This window comes from Cannabis sativa, chromosome 7 (genome assembly GCF_029168945.1).
Source record: "Cannabis sativa cultivar Pink pepper isolate KNU-18-1 chromosome 7, ASM2916894v1, whole genome shotgun sequence".
Taxonomy (NCBI): domain Eukaryota; kingdom Viridiplantae; phylum Streptophyta; class Magnoliopsida; order Rosales; family Cannabaceae; genus Cannabis; species Cannabis sativa.
The window spans coordinates 54,675,843-54,700,627 of NC_083607.1; the positions used below are offsets into that span (position 1 = coordinate 54,675,843).

General features: G+C 31.5%; 2 protein-coding genes across 2 annotated transcripts; one reads left to right on the forward strand and one right to left on the reverse strand.

Annotated features, from left to right (window-relative positions):
- The first annotated feature begins 4,898 nt into the window (after nt 1-4,898).
- On the forward strand, nt 4,899-9,093 carry LOC115696838 (putative wall-associated receptor kinase-like 16). The gene is made up of 3 exons (XM_030623722.2): nt 4,899-6,090; nt 6,763-6,924; nt 7,672-9,093. Exons 1-3 carry the CDS (start codon nt 5,202-5,204, stop codon nt 8,913-8,915), a joined length of 2,295 nt encoding a protein of 764 aa, XP_030479582.1. The 5' UTR covers nt 4,899-5,201; the 3' UTR covers nt 8,916-9,093.
- Nucleotides 9,094-16,276: 7,183 nt separating this feature from the next.
- Nucleotides 16,277-20,152, reverse strand: LOC115696875 (uncharacterized). The gene is made up of 5 exons (XM_030623761.2): nt 19,494-20,152; nt 19,101-19,313; nt 18,734-18,882; nt 18,555-18,623; nt 16,277-18,468 (listed from the first exon to the last, which is right to left on the reverse strand). Exons 1-5 carry the CDS (start codon nt 19,704-19,706, stop codon nt 16,698-16,700), a joined length of 2,415 nt encoding a protein of 804 aa, XP_030479621.1. The 5' UTR covers nt 19,707-20,152; the 3' UTR covers nt 16,277-16,697.
- Between the last annotated feature and the right edge of the window lie 4,633 nt (nt 20,153-24,785).

Here is a 24,785-nt window from a genome sequence, read left to right on the forward strand (position 1 = left end):
TAAACCTAGGTGGTTACCTATAAATAGGTAGTGATGGCTTTAGGAAAAAGATGATGCATCTCATTCCTTCAAAGAAAATATTAGGCCGCCACTTCCCTTCTCTTTTCTTCCTAAAATTTTCGAACTATGAGTGAATGAGTGAGTGCCCATACACATCAAGTGGTATCTCAATCATAGTGTGGAAGATTGTGAAGAATCCAATCAACAAGAAGGAGAGAAAGAGATCCAAGTTCAGATCTTGATAATGCTTTGCTACAGAAAGGAATCAAGGGCTAGAGATCTAAACGGAAGGAGTCATTATATTCTGCTGCACCCAATGTAAGGTTTTCTTAAACCCTTATGTGTTTATTTCATTGTTTTAGAATTCATATTAGGATGTTAATGAAACATACTTGTTAGTAAATCTAGATCCTGGTAAAATATTTCCATCACATACTATATAATAATATAGTCTCATAAGCACGTTAATAAGGTCCAGTTTGGCACAGCTTTTGAAAAAGCTAAAAGCTGCTTTTCAAAAAAGCTGTGACAAAAAGGTGTTTGGTGAAGTTAAAAAACAGCTTATTGAAGAATTTATGGAAAAGTTACATCTAAAAGTTAAAGCTGGTAAAACCCAACTTTAAAAAAAGTTATTTTGATTAAAATACTATAATAAATTATTTTTTACTACAATTATATTTAATTATTTAATTTTTTTGAAGGAAAAAATATTTAAAATGAATTATATTTAAATTTCTAATTTTTCATTTTATTTTAAAAAATATTTTATATTTATATTATTAACAAACAATATCAATCCAAGTTTCTTATAAACTACAATTTTATTTACGATTGATAAAATTATAATTTAATAATATTAAAAATTATTTTTATCAAATGCATATAAATTTATATTATAAATAAAAATAATTAAAAATACATAGAAAATAAAAATTTTATATAACATAGTTTTTTATATATATATATTTGTGCTTTTAATGAGATAGATTAAAATATTATTATTATTATTATTATTATTATTATTATTATTATTATTATTATTATCATTATTATTATTATTATTTTAGAATCTTTATAACTCACAGTACTTTAAAATTTATAATTTACCAAACACTTAACTCAGCTTTTTTCTACAGTTCTGCTACAACTCCTTTTTCCTACAGCATAGCTACAGCTGCTTTTCCCCACAGCACAGTTGTGCCAAACTGGCCCTAAATTAATTTCATTATTTTACCCTTCTCAGGTCAAAATTACTAAAATGCCCCTAGCTCACCAACGGGGTCTTAACATAGTATAAATCATATAAATTCTCATATATTAAATTATACAATAATGTAATTTCTCAATAATACATAATTATCTAATTATGGTTTTGCTAATCCATTTACATAATCTTAGGGTATTACAATTACAGTCATGACAGACTTGAAATTAAGGTCAACAAAACACCTCAAAGAAATAAAGTCTTCGGCCAAGGATTCTTGATTGGAAATGACCAACTCCAACATAGATTTCAACAATTCAATGTCTTCTGAATCAGACTTTTTAGAAGATGAACCACTCTCGAATGTTTGCTTAGATGTACCGCGATCATCAATAGATTCATCTAAAATTAAGCCTTCCAATTGCAACTTCTGCCTCTCCTCATCAGTAGGACAAATGTTTTTAATCTTCAACTGAAAAACATAATCAAAAAAACAAAACATTAAACAAAAATAATTAAAAAAAAAACAAATGTTAAGAAATCAGCAAAAAATAATAATAAAGCAGTAAAGAAACTGAAAATCACCTTGTTCAACGGCAAATCAAAAATTTTGCCCTTCAAGTCTCTAAACGTTGGATTTTTGGTCACAACATTATTGGTCCAATTTAGAATTCTTGGAATCGTGGATGAAACTCTTTTACAAAATGTGTTTACCATCGTAGGACAACATTCATAAAACCAAACAATAAACACCCAAGGATAGTCCAACGCTCTATACCAACCATATAGGACTGACCTCCCTTCTCCTCTTTTTTATTTTTCATTTTAATCCCATGCTCTATTCTTCCTTTGAATGAATCAATAGTCAATTCAAATGACTCCCTACCCCAACAATACTCATCCCAATGACCACTATCAACAACATATAGATCAAACCTAGAAACTTCTTTATCTGGAGTATTGCTAAGAAGGAAACATTGGATGAAATACAGCACAAATAATTTCAAACCAAGGGACTCATTCTGACCCCACCTACTTCCCAAGAAAGCATCCTCTATAGCTTTATGATCTATGGTTTTTACGCCACGGAAACAAACCTCAATTAACTGGTTTGACTCTCGGGAAAATAACAGTTTGTTGCAATCACCAAAGCAATCAATACCAGTGATCAAGTCAAACTCCTCGGCACTGAACCGTATACAACGGCCAGCAACCTTAGCCCAAAATTCTTTTGGATTGGGCTGATATATTTCCCTCAAAAGTAGGCTATGGACAATTTGAGGGTGGAAAACAAAATCAGGTATATCCAAAAAAAAAATGACCAAGTTGGGTGTCACGAAACATAGATAACAAATTGACAGACAAAGTATTCTTAATATTATCAAGAACAGAGAAATTACTCGTACAAACACATTTCAATCTCTAGAAATCAGAGGGACTGAATTTGTTATCCCAGACCTGCAATTAAATACACATGGCAAATATAAACAAATAACATATGCAAGTAGCCAAACTATAATAAAACTATAAAAAAACAGAAAACAAACTAAAATATAGAAAGAATTCTTTGAACATCAACATCCATGATAAAATCAAATTGTTACCCATTAATGATATAAAAATGGACACGAAACAACTAGACCAAATAATATTTCCAAAAAACGACATACAAAAAGTGATTACACTATTAAAAAACTATAAAAAAAAACTAAAACAAAATGAGAAGAGATAAAAAAAATGAAACTGAAATGAAAAAATATTAAAAAACCTGGAAAAATAAAAACAGAAAAAAAGACCACAAAATGAAACAAAAATTAAGACTAAACAAACTAAAATGCAAAACCCATCAAAAGAACAAATAAAATTGAACAAAATAAATTGAAGCCTTAAAAACCCAAACAAAACCAAACGAAATGCTAAAATGGAAAACCTAGAATAGCACAATCCAAAAACACAAAATCGAAAAATGTAAAATACAAAAAAAATTAGAAAAGGGGGGAAACCAAAAAGAAACGGAAAACAAACCTCAGATCGAAGACCACCATTAACTTGATCATTTTTTTTTTTTCAGAAACATCTTGAGCAATTTTTTCTTCGGCAGCCAACTTCGATTTCTCCTTTGGACTCCTCGCCCACGTTTAGACAATGGAGGAGCAAAATCAGTGTCATCCTCCTCAATAACAGGTCGTTTACCCTTATTTTTATTAGCTAAAGATTTCAATCTCATTTTAGAGCTTTTCTTTTGAACATGGGAATGAGTTGATGAAGAACGAGTTACAGCTATATTTATATACGGATTGAGAGACAAATAAAAAGAGGAAAAACGGTTATGGGATTCGATTACTGGGAGTTGAAAAAAAAATTGAAGAACAAAATGGACGTGGGATCGGGGAGAGGGAAGGTTCAGCTATGGAGGTTGATATTTAAAAAAAAAAAAAATGAAATGAAATATAAAATCATATGAAAAAGAAGAAAAAAAGAGAGAGAAATGATGGATGGTTGTTTGATAGGGGTCATGGACCACTGAATGGAATGAGTGTGCGTGTGGTAAAATTGTAATAAAATAAAAATGAAGAGTAAAAAAGTTGTTTTAACCGTGTGTAAATATATATGGAATAAATTGTGTATTTTATATTTTTTGTGTAAAAATTTCTAAATTTTATTATTTTTAATAAATAAAATATTTAAATATTAGTTATTTAGAAAGTTGATATAATAGAAGAGTAAATCAAGCAATGCAATTTTAAATTAAATAATCTAAAAGTCAGGTATATTTATAAATAGTATATATAAATATGTTATATTATGTTTTATACGAAATTCTTATAATTATTTTATGTTAAATCTGCTAAAAAATAAGAATACAATTGTTATGATATTTATATAATTAAGATATATAATACTTATAAAAACGAAGTTTTTCCAATATCATATTTACACACAAAGGGTTCCATGAAATTTCCTAGACATCAAAGAAGACTATAAAGTAACCCTACAGTACGGGGGTTATGCTTTGTTAAAGTATAGGGCGCAACTTTATAATTAACTGTTCAAGCGAGACTCAAACCAAACTTTAACAATTAGTATATTTTTTAATTATAGTATCTTTAAACTGACTAATTAGAATAGAAAAAAGATGAAAAAAAAACAGTAGCATTAGGAGAATAGGAGATAGATATGCTCGACAGCAACAGCACTCCAAATGTTAAAATTTGAGAAGTCATTTTTTTTTAACAGTGGGTTCTGACAGCCACATTCAATAGCAATTCATTGGAGTTGCACTAAGGCATTTGGTTGGGCGGAATGAAAATATAGGAATGGGAATGGGAATAGGAATAGGAATGGAATGGAATAAAATTTAAAATGGATAAAAAAAATTGATAAAAAAATCATTAATTTCTTTTTCTTGTTACATTGGAATGGTCATTCCTTTCTTTTTAAAATGGAATAGCCATTCCACCAAAATGGTGGAAAGAGCATTCCATTGGAATGCCATTCCAATACTTTAAAATGCAACCAAACAAAGGAATGGAATGAAAAATATTTCCTTTCCATTCCATTCCATTTCATTACCTCCAACCAAACGCCATGCCGAGTTTTGATTTGTTAGCGGTTTTAATATTATTTAAAATTTGTGGGATCCTATATTAAATTACTCCAATAATATACAGGCACTCATCGTCCTTCACAACTTATCCCTTAGCATTTTTCTTATATTAAATAGTGCAGCAAGAAAAGGAAGACTTGGAAAGTTTCGTCAATATGTAATAGCCTACCAGTACTATTATAGTTGACCATGTAACTTCCAAGAAACTAACGACATAGTAATGATGAAGTGGTCACGGGTCACCCAACCCAAGAGATTGGCTTCTTTTTCTTTATTTTGTATAAAATGAGCCCCATTAGTTTAAATTAGTAGTACTCATGTCTATATATATGAACATTTTATACAAACAAGCAATTCAGAAATCTCTATTATTATAAAATAGTCACCAAAATGGGGTTGTTACATGGTATAATACTCCTTCATTTGGCACTAACTGCAGCAGCAGGGACAATCAATCTGCGCCGCACAGAAGCCAAAACCCCAGATGACGGCTGCCGCAGGCGCTGCGGAAATGTTGACATTCCCTATCCATTCGGGATCGGTGCCGGCTGCTACTTGAACAGCAAATTCAACATCACATGTAACGACACCTCCATAGGCCCTCCGAAGACATATCTCAGAAAAGGTAACCTCCAAGTTATTGACATATCTATTAAAGATGGCGAAATTAAAGTGCTTCAGCTCATAGCAAAAGACTGTTATGAGAAGAATGGCTCCCAATATCGAAAAGATAGGCTCCGGACTAGTCTGCGGTTGTCCAGCTTCACCGTTTCATCTACAAAGAACAAGTTCACTGCCATTGGTTGTGATACTTACGCCATTATTCGAGGCTTTCGAGGCGAACAGAGGTACAGAACAGGTTGTATGTCGTTGTGTGATCGAGCAACAGACATTAACTATGGGACTTGTTCTGGTGTTGGTTGTTGCCAGGTTATGTCCATACCTCCAAGACTAAACAATTTCACGGTTATTTTGAGTAGCTATTCAAATCATACAAAGTTATGGGATTTTAATCCATGTAGCTATGGTATCTTAGCTGAGGAATCTCAGTTCAAATTCTCCAACACGAGTTTCCAAGAATTTCAAAGCAAGAAGAATTTCCCTTTGGTTGTTGATTGGTCAATTGGTGAGTTGCCATGTGAGAAGGCTCGGAAGTTTAAGAATTTTACTTGTCATTTGGAGACAAGTGAGTGTATAAATTCTAATTCCAGCAATGGCTACCTTTGCCGCTGCTTGCCTGGTTTCATAGGAAATCCTTACCACCCAAAGGGTTGCCAAGGTAATATTACTTTTATTAATATAGCTACATCACATTAATTTACGTTTACATATTATCTAGCTATTATCATAACAGTAAAGAGTGAAATTTAACAAATTTTTAACACTATTGATTATATGGATATGTGGGGCATAGTGACTAGTTAGTGATTTTTTATATTAATTATTAATTAAAAAATTGTGAAACGTGTTAATATTAAATTATACTAATAGCCATTTGTTATATTTTGTAAAGTTGGACCCCAATAGTATTTCTAAGAAATTGAGCTAAATATATAGCCTTTCTTATATGTCTATTAAATTATTATATTCCCACTACAAACTAGTATATTTTTTTTTTATTAATTTTTCACAAATGTATGCCCGCTACAATTACTCTAATATTAAATTATTTGAATTCTTTGTTTTGTGAAAAATAAATATATTATTGTAAATTTTAATTAAATTCTCGAAAAGAAAAACCCAAACAATGTTATAGATATGATATTACAAACCATTTTCTAGAATCCGAAATGAGGCGCTTCTGACCCGCAACAAACGGGTCCCCGACAAATTATTGATAGTTATTCTATGAATAGATGACTTAATTGATTTTTTTTTAAAAGAAAAAAATTAGGTGACTTTATTATTATTTATGTGCTTTTAAGCTTGCTCTTATTTTTTCATTATTCAGATATTGACGAGTGCAAAGGTCAAAATCCGTGCATCAACGGGAACTGTATAAATGTAAATGGGACCTTTAACTGTTCATGCCTGAAGGGTTATAAACGAGTCAATGAAACAACTTGCAGTAGAAATGGACCACGTAGAGCTCTCTTCCTCTATATTCCTTTGGGTACGTACGTATATTTATTTTAATCAAATTGATCATGCCTGTTCTTTTTTTTTTCCTTTAATTAATATTAATTGGTTTTTTTATAATGGAAAAAAAAATCCACACGGCGACTTGACTCTAGCTTAAAAGAATCTATGAACAATTAAGTTTTGGAAATAATTGAATAGGTATATGGCTAGCTAGTTAGCTACATTACGTAAATGATAAATTTATAAACAGAGAGTGGGGACTAGCCAGACTGTTTTAAAATCTGTGGATGAAGCTGTAAGTGGTATATTAATAATGGTACTATATATCCTGACAAAAAAAGAAGTAATAGTACTATTTATAATTGATAATTTGAACAAATCTAAATTGATATTCAATTTACCACTTACATTTGTTATGGCAAAATCTAGATAAGAATAAAATTTATAAAATAGAAGTAATTTAAGGGAATTTATCAATGATTTTTTTATTTTTTTGATAGAAATTTGTCAATGATATTCATTATTTAAGTAATATAATTGTGCAGTGTTATTTATTTATTGGGTTATGTAAATAATAATAAAGATGTTGTTGGGCACAATATTATTCTATAACATTAATGATAATGATATTATATACTGACCAAAATTGAACTTATTGGACCATGCCATTTTTGAGAATTAAAGTGAATATTAACCGAAGTAATTAAATTTTAATCTATAATAAAATAAATGTTCTAACTAAATAATTAAGCATCTTATATTTTCTATATCTATGCAGGTGTAAGTATAGGCCTCATGAGTCTTATTGCAATTAGTGTAATGCTATATTGGGGAGTAAGAAAAAGAAAATTGATAATGCTTAAAGAGAAGTTCTTTGAACAAAATGGTGGACTGATGTTACAACAAAGACTATCAAGTACTGAGAAAGGACCTATTGAGACAACGAAAATCTTCACAGCAAAAGAGCTAGAAATGGCCACAGACAATTACCATGAAAGTAGAATCATTGGGGAAGGAGGTTATGGAATAGTTTATAAAGGAATATTCCCAAACAATAAGGTGGTTGCTATAAAAAAGTCCAAATTTGGAGCTCAAATAGTCCCATCTGAACAAATTGAACAATTCATCAATGAAGTAATTCTGCTCATGCAAATTAACCACAGAAATGTGGTTAGGCTCTTAGGTTGTTGTTTAGAGACAGAAGTACCTCTCTTGGTTTACGAATTCATTACAAATGGAACTCTTTTTCAACATATCCACAATAAAGGCAATGAACCATGTTCCTCACTTTCATGGAAAATGAGATTGAAGATTGCAACTGAAACTGCAGGAGCATTAGCATACTTACACTGTGAAACTAATACCCCAATTGTTCATAGAGATATAAAGACAATGAATATACTTTTGGATGAAAACTTCATAGCAAAAGTGTCAGATTTCGGAACATCAAGACTAATTCCCATAGATGAAGATCAGTTATCAACTTTGGTGCAAGGCACTGTTGGGTACTTAGACCCTGAATACTTGCAAACAAGCCAACTTACTGAGAAAAGTGATGTTTATAGCTTCGGAGTTGTTCTAGGGGAGTTATTAACAGGGAAGAAAGCCTTCTCTTTTGATAAATTAAATAATGTTAGTCAAGTCCTAGCAATGTCCCTCCTCTCTGTTAAAGATAATGATCAATTTAACGAATTCATTGATGATAAAATTCTCAATGATGGAAACATTGAGGTTATTAAAGAGGTTGTAGCTCTCACAAAACGGTGTTTGAGGATAAAAGGGGAGGATAGACCTACTATGAAAGAAGTAGCTATGGAGCTAGAGGGATTACGAGCTATGTCAAAGCATTCATGGACAAATATTGGTGATGAAGAGTCTGAACATTTGCTTGGGGAGAAACATTCAATTAATCATAATAATTACATTGGTTATGATCTTGAATGTGGTTCGAGTGGTACAACGGCTATGTATGATAGCATGCAAACTCAGCTCATGCTCAATCCATTTGATGATGGACGCTAGATTTGCATCGTCTAAATATTTTGATGTCCTAAGTATTGTTTTTATTAACTAGTTTTTGTTTTGTTAGAATTGTTGAATGGTACTGCTTTAGTGACTAATTGTACTTACAAGGTTAGTATAAATAGAAAAGTCTTGGGAAAATTGTAGTCAACTAAACTTTAAACAATTAAACAATTAGTAATGACAAGCACAAATCATGAACAATAATCGAAAAAAACAGGGATGAATAAAGTATGGAAAAACCAGAAACAATTAAAGTTGCTAAACAATAAAATCAACGCCAAGATATATGCTATTTTAAGTTCGATAGATTGATGTGATCTATGGCTCTACTCCATTTCTGAAACACCACTAAATTCTCTTTATTTATTTTTTTTAAAACTCAAATCCTCTTTATTGATTGAGCAGGAATAGGTACAATACAGTCGAGATCGATGTTGGAAATTATTTTACAAGGATCTTAGATCTACTCACAAGTATGTTGATTAACACCCTAAATATGTACTTCTAAAACGATTATGAAATAAACACATATAAAGTATGAGAAACTTTACATTGAGTGCACCGGAATTAAATGTCTCATTCCGTTCAGATCTCTAACCCTTGTATCCTTTCTGTCGCAGAGTATTATCAAGATCTGAACCTGGATCTCTTTCTCTCCTTCTTTAGTGCTGAAACTCCTTCTTGTTGAATGTCTTTCTTCACGATCTTCCTCACTATGATTGAGGTATCACTTGCTGTGTGTGGGCACTACTCTAATCACTAAGTGGTTCGAAATTTCAAGGAAGAAGAAAGAGAAGAAGGTGGCGGTGTTAGGTTTTATGCCCTAAATAAAACTCCATTTCAATGTAATCTATTCAACATCAATAAAGAAACAGAAGTATTTTTCATTCATTTGTGTATGTTTTGGTTCACTTTATCAATTGCTTGTCTATTTGATTTATAAATTCATCTTAAACCCTTTTCACATACTTGATCCTGTTTATTGTGTTGTCATCACATTGGAAAGTAAACATGACTATGTGAATAAAGTTTCCTAAATTTATCAGACACAGGGTTTTACTGATATGATAATCTACAACAAGAGTTTACTTGCATTTGGAGAAATGCTATGTTCTTTCCAGAACATTGGTTAAAGTAAAGCTCAGGTTGGATGCATGGAGTATGCATCGGAAGGGACCGATATTGAACTTTGACTTAGATTTAATTAAACTTACCGTAAAATCTATTCAAGTCAATATCGCCAAGTTGATCCTAGATCAAATGTTCTTAATCCTGTTATGATTAGGCTCAATCTTGAAAGGCTATTCGTGTTCTTTGATTTGTTAGTTAAGCCTACTTTTAGGTCAGGGTGATACGTACATTTTGGGAACACGGTAGTGCAATTGAGTGGGAGCGCTAGCATAAACATGGAATCTATAGCTTCTATCTGGCGAATAGTAAGCAAAGGATGATCTCCTTCGAGCTTGACCAAACGAACATAAATGGTGGAGTACTCATTTCACATAAGTTGAAATATCATTTATACGGGGCCAAGTGTTTTAAGGATAAAATACATAGTAGGGTGTTACGGTAATCTAATCCCTTTACAGTGTAGATCATTCATATAGAGGATCATTGATCACATTAGGATTATAACAATGGATAACTAATGATGCGTCTATATGGTGGAACATATAGAACATTCTATATACTGAGAGTGCAATTCTAAGTTCTATGCGTGGATTCAACGAAGAATTAATAAGTTAGTGAATTTTAGTGCTAAATTCTTGATCTACTTATTGGAAGCTCGGTTATATAGACCCATGGTCCCCGCACTAGTTGAGATAATATTATTTGTAAGACTCATGTAATTGGTTTTGATTAATCAATTATAATTCACAAATTAGACTATGTCTATTTGTGAAATTTTCACTAAGTAAGGGCGAAATTGTAAAGAAAGAGTTAATAGGGGGATATTTGTTAATTATGATACTTTGTATGGTTCAATTAATAAATATGATAAATGACAATATTATTTAATAATTATTTATAGTTATTAAATAGTTAGAATTGGCATTTAATTGGTTGAATTAGAAAATTGGCATTTTTGAGAAAATTAGATACAAAGGTGTTAAAATTGTAAAATTGCAAAAAGCGAGGCCCAAATCCAACAAGCCATGGCCGGCCACTTTTGTAGGCATTTTAAACTGATATTTTCATTATTTTAATGCCAAATAATTCAAACCTAACCCTAGTGGAATGCTATAAATAGATAGTGAAGACTTCAGGAAAATTACACTTCTGAATCAGAAAAACTGAGCCTTTCTCTCTCTACCTTGGCCGCCACCCTCTCTCTCTCTTCTTCCTTCATATTTCGAAATTACCTTAGTGATTAGAGTAGTGCCCACACACAGCAAGCAATACCTCAATCATAGTGAGGAAGATTGTGAAGAAAGATCATCAGCAAAGGAGTTTCAGTATCAAGGATTCAAAGAAAGAGATCCAGGTTCAGATCTTGATAATACTCTGCTACAGAAAGGATACAAGGGTTAGAGATCTGAACGGAAGGAGTCATTTAATTCCGCTGCACCCAATGTAAGGTTTCTTAAACTTTATACGTGTTTATTTCATCGTTTTAGAAAGTTCATATTTAGGGTGTTAATAAACATACTTGTAAGTAGATCTAAGATCCTGGTAAAATAAATTCCAACAGGCGGCTAGGTATAGAGAGAGAAGGCTCAGGTTTTTCTCTGAAGGAAAAAGTAGAAAGTTAAGTGTAAATTTCCTGAAGCCTTCACTATCTATTTATAGCATTCCACTAGGGTTAGGTTTGAACTATTTGGCATTAAAATAATGAAAATATCAGATGATAAACCCTATAAAAGTGGCAGGCCTAGGCAATGTGGATTTGGGCCTCACTTTTTGCAATTTTGCAGTTTTATCATTTCTGCATCTCATTTTCTCAAAAACGCCAATTTTCAAATTCAACCATTTAAATGCCAATTCTAACTATTTAATAACTATAAATAATTATTAAATAATATTGTCATTTATCATATTTATTAATTGAACCATACAAAGTATCATAATTAACAAATATGCCCTTAAAACTCTTTCTTTACATTTTCGCCCTTACTTAGTGAAAAATTCACAAATAGACATAGTCTAAAATTGAGAATTATAATTGATTAATCAAAACCAATTATATGAGTCTTACAAGAAATATTATCCCAACTAGTGGGGGGACTATGAGTCTATATAACCAAGCTTCCAATAAGTAGATCAAGAATTTATAACCTAAATTCACTGACTTATTAATTCTTCGTTGAATCCACGCATAGAACTTAGGATTGCACTCTCAGTATATAGAATGCTCTATATGTTCCACCATATAGACACATCATTAGTTATCCATTGTTATAATCCTAATTTGATCAATGATCCTCTATATGAATGATTCACACTGTAAAGGGATTAGATTACCGTTACACCCTACAATGTATTTTATCCTTAAAACACTTAACCCCGTCTAAATGATATTTCAGCTTATGTGAAATGACTACTCCACCATTTATTTTCGTTTGGTCAAGCTCGAAGGAGATCATCCTTTACTTACTATTCGCCAGATAGAAGCTATAGATTCCATGTTTATGTTTGCGCTCCCACTCAATTGCACTACCGTGTTCCCAAAATGTACGTATCACCCTGACCTAAAAGTAGGCTTAACTAACAAATCAAAGAACACGAATAGCCTCTTGAGATTGAGCCTAATCATAACAGGATTAAGATCATTTGATCTAGGATCAACTAGGCGATATTGACTTGAATAGATATTACGGTAAGTTTAATAAATCTAAGTCAAAGTTCAATATCGGTCCCTTCCGATGCATACTCCATGCATCCAACCTGAGCTTTACTTTAACCAATGCTCTGGAAAGAACATAGCATTTCTCCAAATGCAAGTAAACTCTGTTGTAGATTATCATATCAGTAAAACCCTGTGTCTGATAAATCTAGGAAACTTTATTCACATAGTCATGTTTACTTTCCAAAGTGTTGACAGCACAATAAACAGGATCAAGTATGTGAAAAGAGTTTCAGATGAATTTATAAATCAAATTGACAAGCAATTGATAAGATAAACCAAAACATACAAATGAATGAAAAATACTTATGTTTCTTTATTGATGTTGAATAAACTGGATTACATTGAAATGAAGTTTTATTTAGGGCATAAAACCCAACAATCGATTCACTAAATTAGGTCTCTCAAAGTGTTTCAACCCTCATACTCTTACCCAAGAATCTTCTTCATCAACAGAAGACTTCTTACAAAACCCAAATCTAATCTCTCTATTTTCTCTGTATCTCTCTCTAACACTCAACTCAATCTGATCGTCTTTTTTTGAAATGATAAATGTTTGTTGTATTTATAGGCTTAAGATCAAGATCCTAAAGTCGGTGGCTGGAAGAAGGTTAAGTTGTTAAGTTAGTTAGACAATAACTAACTTAACTAACTCTCCTCTGAGTAAGGTCTCCACGTTAGCCTAAGGAACAGTGCATCTGGGAGCGAGTATGAGGGCTTCCGGAGTCACGGTCCAATGCACTCTCTAAAAGACCTTCCTGAATAGGAAAGAGCCAGCTGGAGTCAACTATTGGGGACCTCCTTCTAGGAGAAACAACTAGCCATTTGGAACTCCTTTTCAAAGGAGGACTAGCTTTCCTGAAGACCCTTCTCGGTAGGACAAAAAAGCCTTCTAGAAGATGCACTCGCGAGTTAACAACTTTCTAGAAATGAAATAACTTCTTGGAGAACTTTTCAATTTGGAAGAACTATTCCACAAATTCTACCTAGTTACTTCAAATTAAACGTATGACAATGAAGAAAGAATGCAGCCATCATGGTTGGTGTTCTAAGAATCTCACTATACTAACTTCTGAGATTGATCATTTTTTTATGAAGACCTTAGTCCCAACATCAACAAGATTATCCTCTATTCTGACCATCTCTAAATTAACCAGACCTTCTTATATCTTCTCTCTACTAGTAGAGTCTTATATCTATATGTTTGCTCTTTTCATGATAAACTGGGTTCTTACAAAGATGGATGGATGACTGGATATCCGAATAGATAGTCACTCCCCCTTTGATTTGTTTTAATTCATAAAGAATTCGTCGAAGCCATATAATACTTCCTTGAATGTTTCCTAGTTGCCATGAATTTTGTTTCTGTTGTAGAAAGAGTAACCACAGACTGTAATTGGGCCTTTAAGCTTATACAGTTCGGTTTTGTTAAGAAAATTATGATAGTCAGTAGTTCTGTGGTCCGTAAGGGAAAGTATTGGGTAAGTTGTGCAATCCCACACCGCCTAAGGAAGGTCAAGTAGGATGATTATGAGATTGTGTAGGTATGGGACTACACAGTTGAAGATGGCTTAATGGATTGATTGGTACCATCGATATCAACAAGGTGCATCTTATTTTTCAGTAGCCCATCTTGAAAGAACTCCACTGTTAAGCGTACTTGGCCTGGGGTGATTTCAGGATGGGTGACCTCTTGGGAAGTTTTCCCAAGAAGTGTGCGAGTGAGGACAAAGCACACTGGAAATACTTGTGTTGGTTTGTAGGGTCAGTATTCATTCCATAAAACAGCCAAAGTGACGTACTCATGTATAAGAGTCATCATTCCGTGAGTGTAAGGCCCAATGGAGGCTTAAAGTGGGGACGTTACAAATGGTATCGAAGTCTTGACCTAGCTGGAAGTGTGGTCGACGAGGAAGTCGGACCCCGTAAGGGGGTGATTGTGACAGTAAGTAGTCCTGTGATCCGTAAGGGGAACTACTGGGTAAGCTGTGCAATCCCACACTGCCTGGGTAAGATTGGATTGGATTGAACCATATAAAATTTGTACTTGTGCGGAGTGGATGTTGTTTGACCTCAAAAAGTAACCAATCCAATCTAATCCTGCACTTAATTATATATATATTTTAAAAATTATAATATATAATATATATTAAATTTCTAATAATATTAAAAAAAACGACACAAACTTCTAATTCCTTAATCTTTTTAGTAATATATTGAGCTTGTACATTTTATTTATTTTATAATACAAAACACAAGAAAAATTATTCTTATTTCATACTAGCTTATTTATTTTAGTAATATATATATATATATATATACATATGGAAGAAGTTTCAATGGTTACATTTTTATTGTAACCATCATGGTTACATTTTTTTAGGTCATTGGATTACTATTAAATGGTTGTGATTAATTTAGAAATTAAATAAAAATAAATAATAAATAACTTGTAACCTAAAAGTAACCTAATCATTTATTTCCTTATAAAACTTTAATTAAGATTAATTATATTTTAAAATTAAATTAATTATAATTATTAATTAATTTTTTACAATTTATTACTATATAAGGATCTTTTAGCAATTTATTTTTTTATACTTAAATTATTTAAAATTTTATAGCAAAATATTTTATAATTTAAAATTATACACATATAATTTTATAATTTAAATTTTATTATACTGGTAATCTTAATTTTAATTATTACACTTAATTATTTAATTTTTTTATTTAAATATTTAAAAAGTAAAAAATAAAGGTGTCGTTTGGTAACACTTTTGTTTTTTAATTTTTTAATCACAAAATGAAAGTAAAATTTTTGTTTTTAAAAAATTTGTTTTTGAAAAATAAAAATGCGTTCTGTAACCACTTTTGTTTTTCAATTTTAAAAACAGAAAACAAAAGTGTGTTCTATAAAGTTTATTTTTATTTTTATTTTTTGATTTTATTTAAGTCGGGTCTAGGTCCGGGTCGGATTCGGGTTCAAGTCAAAAGCCGGGTTCAGCGTCAGGACCGTGGGGAGGGGATTTGGGTCCGGGGCTGGTCGTAATCCAAAAGATTGATTAAGAAAAAAAACTGTTTAAAAAAAATATTGAAAGTGATTCTTTTTGTTTTTAAAATTTTGATTTCTAATTATAAAATTGAAAAGTAAAAACAGTTTTATAGAACATGTTTTTGAAAAATATTTTCACTTTTCTACTTTTAAAAACAGAAAATTGATTAAAAAAGTGTTACCAAACGCCACCAAAATAAGTTGAAGGATTTTTTAGAAAAAAAAATGGCTGCACTTGTTATCGATTGATTAGCTTGAGGCCTCATACTTAGTTCATATAATTGTAACAAAATTATAATATATAATATATATAATATAGCTTGAGGCCTCAAGACATTGATGGAAACTGATGAATTTGGCAAATGATTAAATAAGCTACATGCATCAATCATTTGCTACGTTTAAAATCTACTATACTTATAAAACTGAAAACCTTGCAGTTGTAAGGAATCAAATCAATTTACAGTAAAGATTATATTCACTGAACTCCTGTGAATTTTGAAGTTGATGTAGTTCAGCACAATACCAAAAAAATAATTGTTCTGTAATGAATCAAAGAATGGCTATGATGTACAGATCTCACTGAAAAAGAAAGAAAGACTTTGCTATACATAATATTCTCTTAACTCAAACTCGTGAACTATCTGGATGAATGGTGATGTATTGAGAAACATTCAACCTGGTTCTCCTTATGTTCTTTCTGGAAAGAGAACACCTTTTGTTTGCCTGCCCAGAATTTGAGTGACCCATCATCAAAGTTCTGAACTTTCTTAGACACTGGTGAAGATTAAAGAATGTTATGGTACAATAATATCTAACAAACATGACACACATATGAAGAGTGTTGTAAAACTTGAGCAGAAAACTCTCTAATTCAAACTCATGGACTATCTGGATGATGGGTGATGTCTTGGAAAACCTTCAACCTGTTTCTCTTTGTTTTCTTAACAGAAGACCTTCCCTTATGCTGCCCTGAGTTTGAGTTCCGGTCAAACTTCTGAACATTCTTAGATGCTGCTGCAGAACTGAAGCAATCTGTTGTTGAAACTCCCTTCTGGTTCTTCTGATCGAAACACAAAGTACGCCGAGCAGTTGGATTCCCAGATGAAACAGCCACATTCCCCTGTTTACTGTTGTTACCTTCATCTCTTACTTCACAGAATTCAAGCTTCCGGGTCAGACGTTTCATCTGAGACTGCAGATAAGAAGTCCCAGGAATCATGTTTGAAGTATCGCTCTTGCCTTTCAACTCATCTTCACTATACCAATTACCATGAAAGATTTCAAGCTTTTGGCTCGGGTTTTTCATCTGAGTCTGTAGACAAGGACTCCCATGGATTAAGTTTGAATTCATGTTCTCATTATTATATGCTTCTTCACCACTCCAATCACAGCAAAACTCATCTGTTATATAACAATGTTCATCATCTTCTTCTTCAGCCATATCTGCCCAACTTTTCTTGTTATTACAAACCGAAGAATCCACTGATGGCTTTGAAGTTTCTGTAGGTTGTTGGCCAGAATTCTCTACTCTGCCAGAGCTTCCCTCTCCAAAAGTACTGATGGAAGTTCCCAATGCCTTTGTGTTACAAAAATCATTTGGTGACTCTGCAGCAATCATGCCTACATTTAAATACTCTTCTTCCTGGTTACATCTTTTCATATCACCATTTTGCCAAGAACTCTTTCTCCTCCTGTCTTCATCACAGCTGCAATTCTTCTTTGAGTTCCCATCATCGTAGCTGCAGCTTTTCTTTGAATTCCCATCATAGCTGCAATTCTTCCTTGAATTCCCATTATCATAGCTGCAATTCTTCCTTGAATTCCCATTATCATTGTTGCAATTCTTCCTTAAATTCCCATCATTATAGCTGCAATTCTTCCTTGAATTCCCATCATTATAGCTGCAATTCTTCCTTGAATTCCCAGTCACATCTTTTCCCCATACTTCTTCTACCCTCCTCTGCTCTTCATCACTAAATCCCCATAGACACCTTCGAGGTTGAGTATATGGAGTCCTCTGATTGCACCTAGCTGGAGCTGGAGAAAAGTATGTCTTCTTGTTCAAGGAACTTGGATCTGTTCCAACAGTACCAACTCGGTTTTTCATAATGGTAATAACCACAGGCTTGCTATCACTTGAGCTTTCAGAATAATCTTTCTTCCACTTATCAACAGGCACAACTGGCCTAGAAATCTTTATGCCACTTCTTGCTGTCATTGATGTGCAATGTGAATTGTTAATTTCAAACACATTGAAATTGGCCTTATTCTCCAAATGGTTACCACCAACGCAAACTTCTCTTGGTACCACATTTTCAAATACATGATGATGCAGCCTGCTTGTGTTTATGGAGCTATTTACATCTTCCATGCTACTTGTCATGGAGGAAGATAAAGATCTTGACATTTCCTTTGAGCTATTTACATCCTTTTGATTTGATTTCAGTTCTGATTCTTTCTCTAGTTCAGTCAGTGTTTCCAAAGCCCTGTCATAAGACTTGGCATATGATTCATCCATGGGATTCTTACCAGATAAAGCTTTGACAGCATAAAGCAAAGACTTTGCCTCTTGTAGTCTATTCGTATGCATCAAACAGATCGCCAAATTACACTGCTTATTCATGTCTTGCTCCAGCGACAGCGCTTTCCTGAGGCATGATAATTTTTTTAAACAAAATTGTATAAAACAACAAATATAACAGAATCATATATATAAACATGCTTGGAAATATACCTGTAAAACTCTTCTGCAGTTGTATAATTATTTTGTTGCAAGTAAGCCCATGCTAAGTTTCCTAATATCCTGCATTGACAGAGGATAAAGGGCATTTATAAATAATGAATTTCGTTCAAAATGTGTGTATATAAACACATATATGGATATAGAATAGTTATGTGTTTGTGTGTATTAACCTAGATCTCTCTTGTTCAACAGTTATATGAACTTTCTTCCCCTGAGATCTTGCTGTCTTAGTCCTTCTTCCACCAAAAGCTGAGCCTTCTTCAAGTCGTTTGAGTTTAATTTGAAGCATCTCAATCTCCTCTTCAATTCTTCCAGCCCTCTGAGTGAAATTTAAAAGCAAGAAAATTAGTAGAAACAAATTGTACAAATGAATATGAACTAATAAGGAATTTGTAAAACCAAGTAAATGTCAGATGTTAAAAGGTTATTTGGCTTTTTTACTAAAATGAATTCAAACTTTATGTTGAAAATAATAAGAGGAGGTGGGAACCAGAATTTTAAAGAGATGATTATAGAAATAGAAAGAGACAAATTTACCTTATACAATTCAACTAGGACATTGTCAATGGATTCCTGAGACTCGGGAGGACAGAGATGACGAAACGATTTAATGGCTTCAATTGCCTCATCAGAACGATTCAACTGTTTCATCACAACTGCCATGTCTTTCAAGGCACTATCAACTCGATCCCCAGAATTTATTGCTGACCAGAAGAGGGAAATTGCCCTACTTGGATCCTTCTCAATAAGCTATAATGTATAAAGAAGTAATCAAAATCAAAGTCATTTGCATTACACAACAAATCAGAATCTCTATAAAAAATGTTTTCCAGGAAAAGAAAACTCAAAAAGAACTTTTAGAAAAGAAACTAACATAAAACTTTTAACAAACACCATATGATCTTGGAAAAACAAGAACTAGTGTCTAACCTGAACATGTTTGGCTCTGACGTAAGGAGAATCACCAGCAGGCACTTTATGTATTACATGAAACGAATCAACTCTGTTCTGAGGATGACTTCTTCTACACTCAGTCATCGATGTAACGGAAGGATACGAAGGGTTAAAGTTCGATGCCGGAGGTGGCGTCAAAAACCCTTTATAAGGTGGAATAATGGTACACTCATTGTTGTCGTTCCACATTTTCTCCTCTCTCTTGTCACTTTCTCGAGAAAAATCTCCGAACCCTGTTCTTGAAATTCCAAGAAAACTCTTCCAGAAATCGGAAAAAAGAACCTTGTAATCGAAATTAAAATGGGTACTGAGGCAGAAACGAGTACACTTTCTCTAGAAAATGCTCGTTCAAAAGACCCGTTTCTTGATGAAAATCATTGATGGGAAAGAGTATATAGTGGTAAAGACAACCACTTTCTCTCTTCAAGGGAATCGTTTTCTCGGAGATGAACTTTTTTCTAGGAATTGGTGAGAAAGTGATGATGATTATGATGATCGGAAGTGTAATGAGAGAAAAGAAAAGGGAAAATGTAGAAAGGTGAAGAGAAGAAGAGAATGAGAATTTGAATTATAGCCGTTTTATATAACTAGCCGTTGGGCTCAGAGCCCTTGTGACACGTGTCACTTTTCCACAAACAAGCCCCTCCAGATTATTATTTAATATAAAAATATTTTGTAGTTGTAGCTAAGGAAAATCGGGTAGAATTGGAACAAAATTAATCCGAACAATTGTTTGTGAAGTTTGCCCTTTATTTTCATCTTTCGTTCTCTATTTATTTAAGGCTAATTAAGATTTTTGACCTTAAATTCGTTAAAAATGCTACTATTGAGATTATTGAATTTAAGAAATTTTGTCTAATTTCATTCAATTTTACTACTTCAATAATTGTTTATATACTAAATCATACTCCTCAAATTTTGATATCTACTAAATCATGCCCCTCGAACTTTACTATATACTAAATCATGGCCCCTGGACTTTCATCCATGTTAGACTTTTTTACTAAAATTGGAAAAAAGTCCATAAATTCAACAATCTAAATAGTTCAGGGGCATTTTCAACGATCTTAAAAGTTCAGGGACATGATTTAGTACATGTCAAAATTCAGGGGACAAAAATCCTAATTAGCCTTTATTTAATTAAGAAAAAAAATATTTGTTCGAACAATTTGAATTTTTTTTTGTTCTTTATTGTTAAATAATGGAAATCACTTTATATACTATTTTTTTTATTTTTATTTTTTAGGTTGCTTCAGTAATTCATTATGTAGATTTGGATTACGATTTAAATTACTTCGTTAGTTGATAAGTAGACTGTTATGATTTTCATAACAAATATATATATAAAAAATAATTACATAAGGTAGTTTTTTTTGTAAAAAAAATTGCATTTTTACATTTAAAGAAATTTTTTTTACATATTTATGGTTTTCTACGAAAACAACAAGAAAACTACATAAAAAAGTAACATAAAAATAACATTTAAATAATAACAAAAAATAACATGCATATAAAAAAAAATTAACAACAAATTAACAAGAGTACAACATAAAAAAATCGTATTTTCTATAAATAAAATCAAAAAAATCGTAAAAATATTTAAAAACCGTACTTTTGTAATTTTTTTTGTTGTTTTTGTGTATTTGTAAAATAATTAAAAAAAAAAACTATTTTAAAACATAAAAATATAAAAAATAAACCTTAAAATAACAGATATATTAATTACATTTAGGAACTGAAAAATATTTTATTTACAAAAAGACCCAACTTTTATTTACGAAAGTGTACTTCCCTTTTTCATACAAAATCTTACATGGAATTTTAAAGCTCTTTAATTCCCACATTTTTCTTCTAAAAAATAATAATATATACATGTTTCAAATATTAGTGCTATTGTTAATGGTAGCGGTGTTTATCTAATTCAATCCGCACTATTTTACTTAAAGTGCATCCGATCCGCACTAAGTATTTTGGATCCAATCTAATCTAATCTAAGTCGCGAAAATACGGATTAGATCAGTTATTTTGGATTTGTTACTTTTTTATATTAAATTATTTAATATTTATGAAAAAATATATATATTTTTCACATAACTAGCAAAAAAAATAAAACAAATTTTTGTTATTTTATGTCTCCAACAACAAATTAAAAGAAATAAAATAACAAATAACAAATTTATAAGAAGAAAAAAAATTACATGTATAAAAAAATATTTAATTTATTTTTAAATTGTATGTAGAAGAAAAATTATATATAAGAATAGAGTACACATTTGATCTATTAAGTTTTGAAATATAATTGTATTATATATTGGACTCTTGAATTGCTATTTTTTTACATTAAAATATTAATTGTATATATAACTTTTTTAACATTTTATAAATATGTGACAATTGGATTGGATTGATTACTGTTACATGTTAATCAACATCAAATCTGCACAAGTGCGGATTTTGAATTTTCCAATCCAATCAAAGCACACAAGTGTAGATATCTGCACTTTGCGGATTAAATTTGATTGGATCGTGCGGATGGGATGGGATCATGCAGATTGGATTATATCGGTTATTTTATGAATACCTCTAGTTAATAAAGTGAATCGATTACAACAACATATTAGAAATTTTATTACAATGAAAGAAAATCACGATGTATTACAACTCTATTATAAAATATAGTATAAGAATAATATAAGTTATTGATTAAATATATGTTACAACAAAAATATATACACTATATATTATGTATATATTATTATGCACATGTTTTGAACAATAAATATGGTCACGACACGTGTACAAAAATTCGAAAGTTAATAGTCTTGCATATTAAAAAGAATTCATATGACATTAATACGCATCGCGAAATAATGCTTGTAGTTCAAAATACATATAAGTCTTACCTTAAGGATGTATCAAAATTCTGACCATAAAAATAAAACACAAGCGAGACCGATAACATATGTAACTACCTTCTCGGAAAACACTGAGTATAAAGTATGAATGACGAGAAGGCATATTATTCAGAGACAAATCCAGCAAGATCAAGCTAGGCGCAAGACTGAATGCTCCTTCACAAGAAGCACAAGAGATAAATTTTGAAGAGGCTAATTCATGAGAATTGTACAAAAATTATCCAAAATTTTATTTAAGGATAAAAGCTACTAGGAGCATATTTAACGAGCCACTCATTCTGCTAGAAGCACTTAAAAGATAGGGAAAAAAACAGAAAAATACAAAAAAGGAAAAAAAATTACAAAAATACTTTGGGCCGGCCCATTAAACATTTATACAGTCCACATACAAATATTTACAAAAATACCACATGCACTAATGTACAGAGCGAACCATGAAGGTGAAAATACCGCGATCGTTTCAAAACCGCAAAACAACCAAAATGAAACCAAAACGATAAGAATACAACTATTAATTCTGGCGAAATCAACTGGAAAAGAAGACCTGCAATGATCTAAACAGAAAATGATGAAAAAAATATCAGAAAAACTGTGAAGAAACTGAAATTACACATTTGTTTTCTATTTTATTCGATCAAAATAACTCCCCCTAATATCGAAATCTATATTCATGAAATGTAGATCTGTAACAAACAGATCTGGAGCTCCCACCAAATCCAAAACAATGTACGATGTGAAAAATTTTAAAAAAAAAACCTCATGAATAATACATCTACGTTATATACAGTTGCATTTTGATTGATTACTGGTTTCCAATATATATATATTTTTAGAAACACAATAAGAAGAGTAAATTCGAATAAAGGTACAACCAGTTACGTATAAGTCTTTTTATTTTTTGTTTTGGTTGCCTTATAGTTGCATTATCGTTTTATGTTAGTTTATATATTATGCAGGAATTTAATTTGACGGGGACTAAGAAATAGTAGTTATACATAGTAAGTTTTGTGCAAAATAGTTGCATATTAGTTTTATAATGAAATAACATATGCAAGTAGCAAAACTATAATAAAACTACAAAACAACTGTATACAAACTAAAATACAGAAAAAACTCTTTGAACATCAACATCCATGGTAAATCTAATTGTTACCCATTGATGATATAAAAATAGACAGGAAATAACTAGACAAAAAACATATTAAAAAAAATACATACAGAAGGTGTTTACACTATTAAAAAACTATGAAAAAATGAGAAATAATCAAATGAAGAAATTGAAATGAAAAACAATAAAACATCTGGAAAAATAAAAATAGAAAAAAAAAACAACAAAATGAAACAGAAATTAAGACTAAACAAACGAAAATGAAAAACCCATAAAAGAACATATAAATTAAACTAAAAAAATAGAAGCCCTAAAAAACCAAACAAAACAAAAAGGAATGTTAAAAGGAAAAACCTAAAATAGTAAAATCGATAAACACAAAACACACTAATGTCAAATACGAAAAAATTTCAAAAAAGGGGGAAACCAAAAAGAAACCGAAAAAAAAAACCTGAGATCAAAGACCACCACCAACTTGATTATTTTTTTTAGAAACATCTTCAGGAATTTTTTCCTGGGCAGCCACCTTCGATTTCTTCTTTGGAGGAGGTCGCTTACGTTTAGAAAATGGAGGAGCAAAATCAGAGTCATCCTCCTCAACAACAGGTCGTTTACCATTGTTCTATTAGCTGAAGATTTCAATCCCATTTTAAAGCTTTTCTTTTGAACAGGGGAAGGAGTTGATGAAGAACGAGTTACAACTATATTTATATATGGATTAAGAGAAAAATAAAAGGATAGAAAACGGTTATGGCATTCGGTTAATGGGAGTTGAAAAAAAATTTGAAGAACAAAAAGAAGAGGAAAAATAGAGTTGGGATCATGGAGAAGAAAGAGTTCAACTATGGTGGTTGATATTTTTTTTTAAAAAAAAAAACTAAAAAGAAATAGAAAATAAAAGGAAAAAGAAGAGAAAAAGAGAAGAAAATGATGGATGATTGATTGATAGAGGTCATAGTCTATTGACATGTAGTGATGCATGCATGAAATGTGTGTGTAAGTGGTAAAATTGTAATAAAATAAAGTTGAAGAGTAAAAATGTAAGCTTAACCATGTGGTAGTATTTTAGTAATAAAATATGTATTTTGTATTTTTAGTGTAAAAATTTCTAAAAGATATATCATTTGCGAGGCAAAAGGCCGGCCCTAGGTATAGGTGGGCTAGGCCCGCGGCTAGGACCCACTCATTTTAGGAGCCCAAATAAAAAATTGTCTTTTGAAAAATATACATTTTTTTAATAATTTT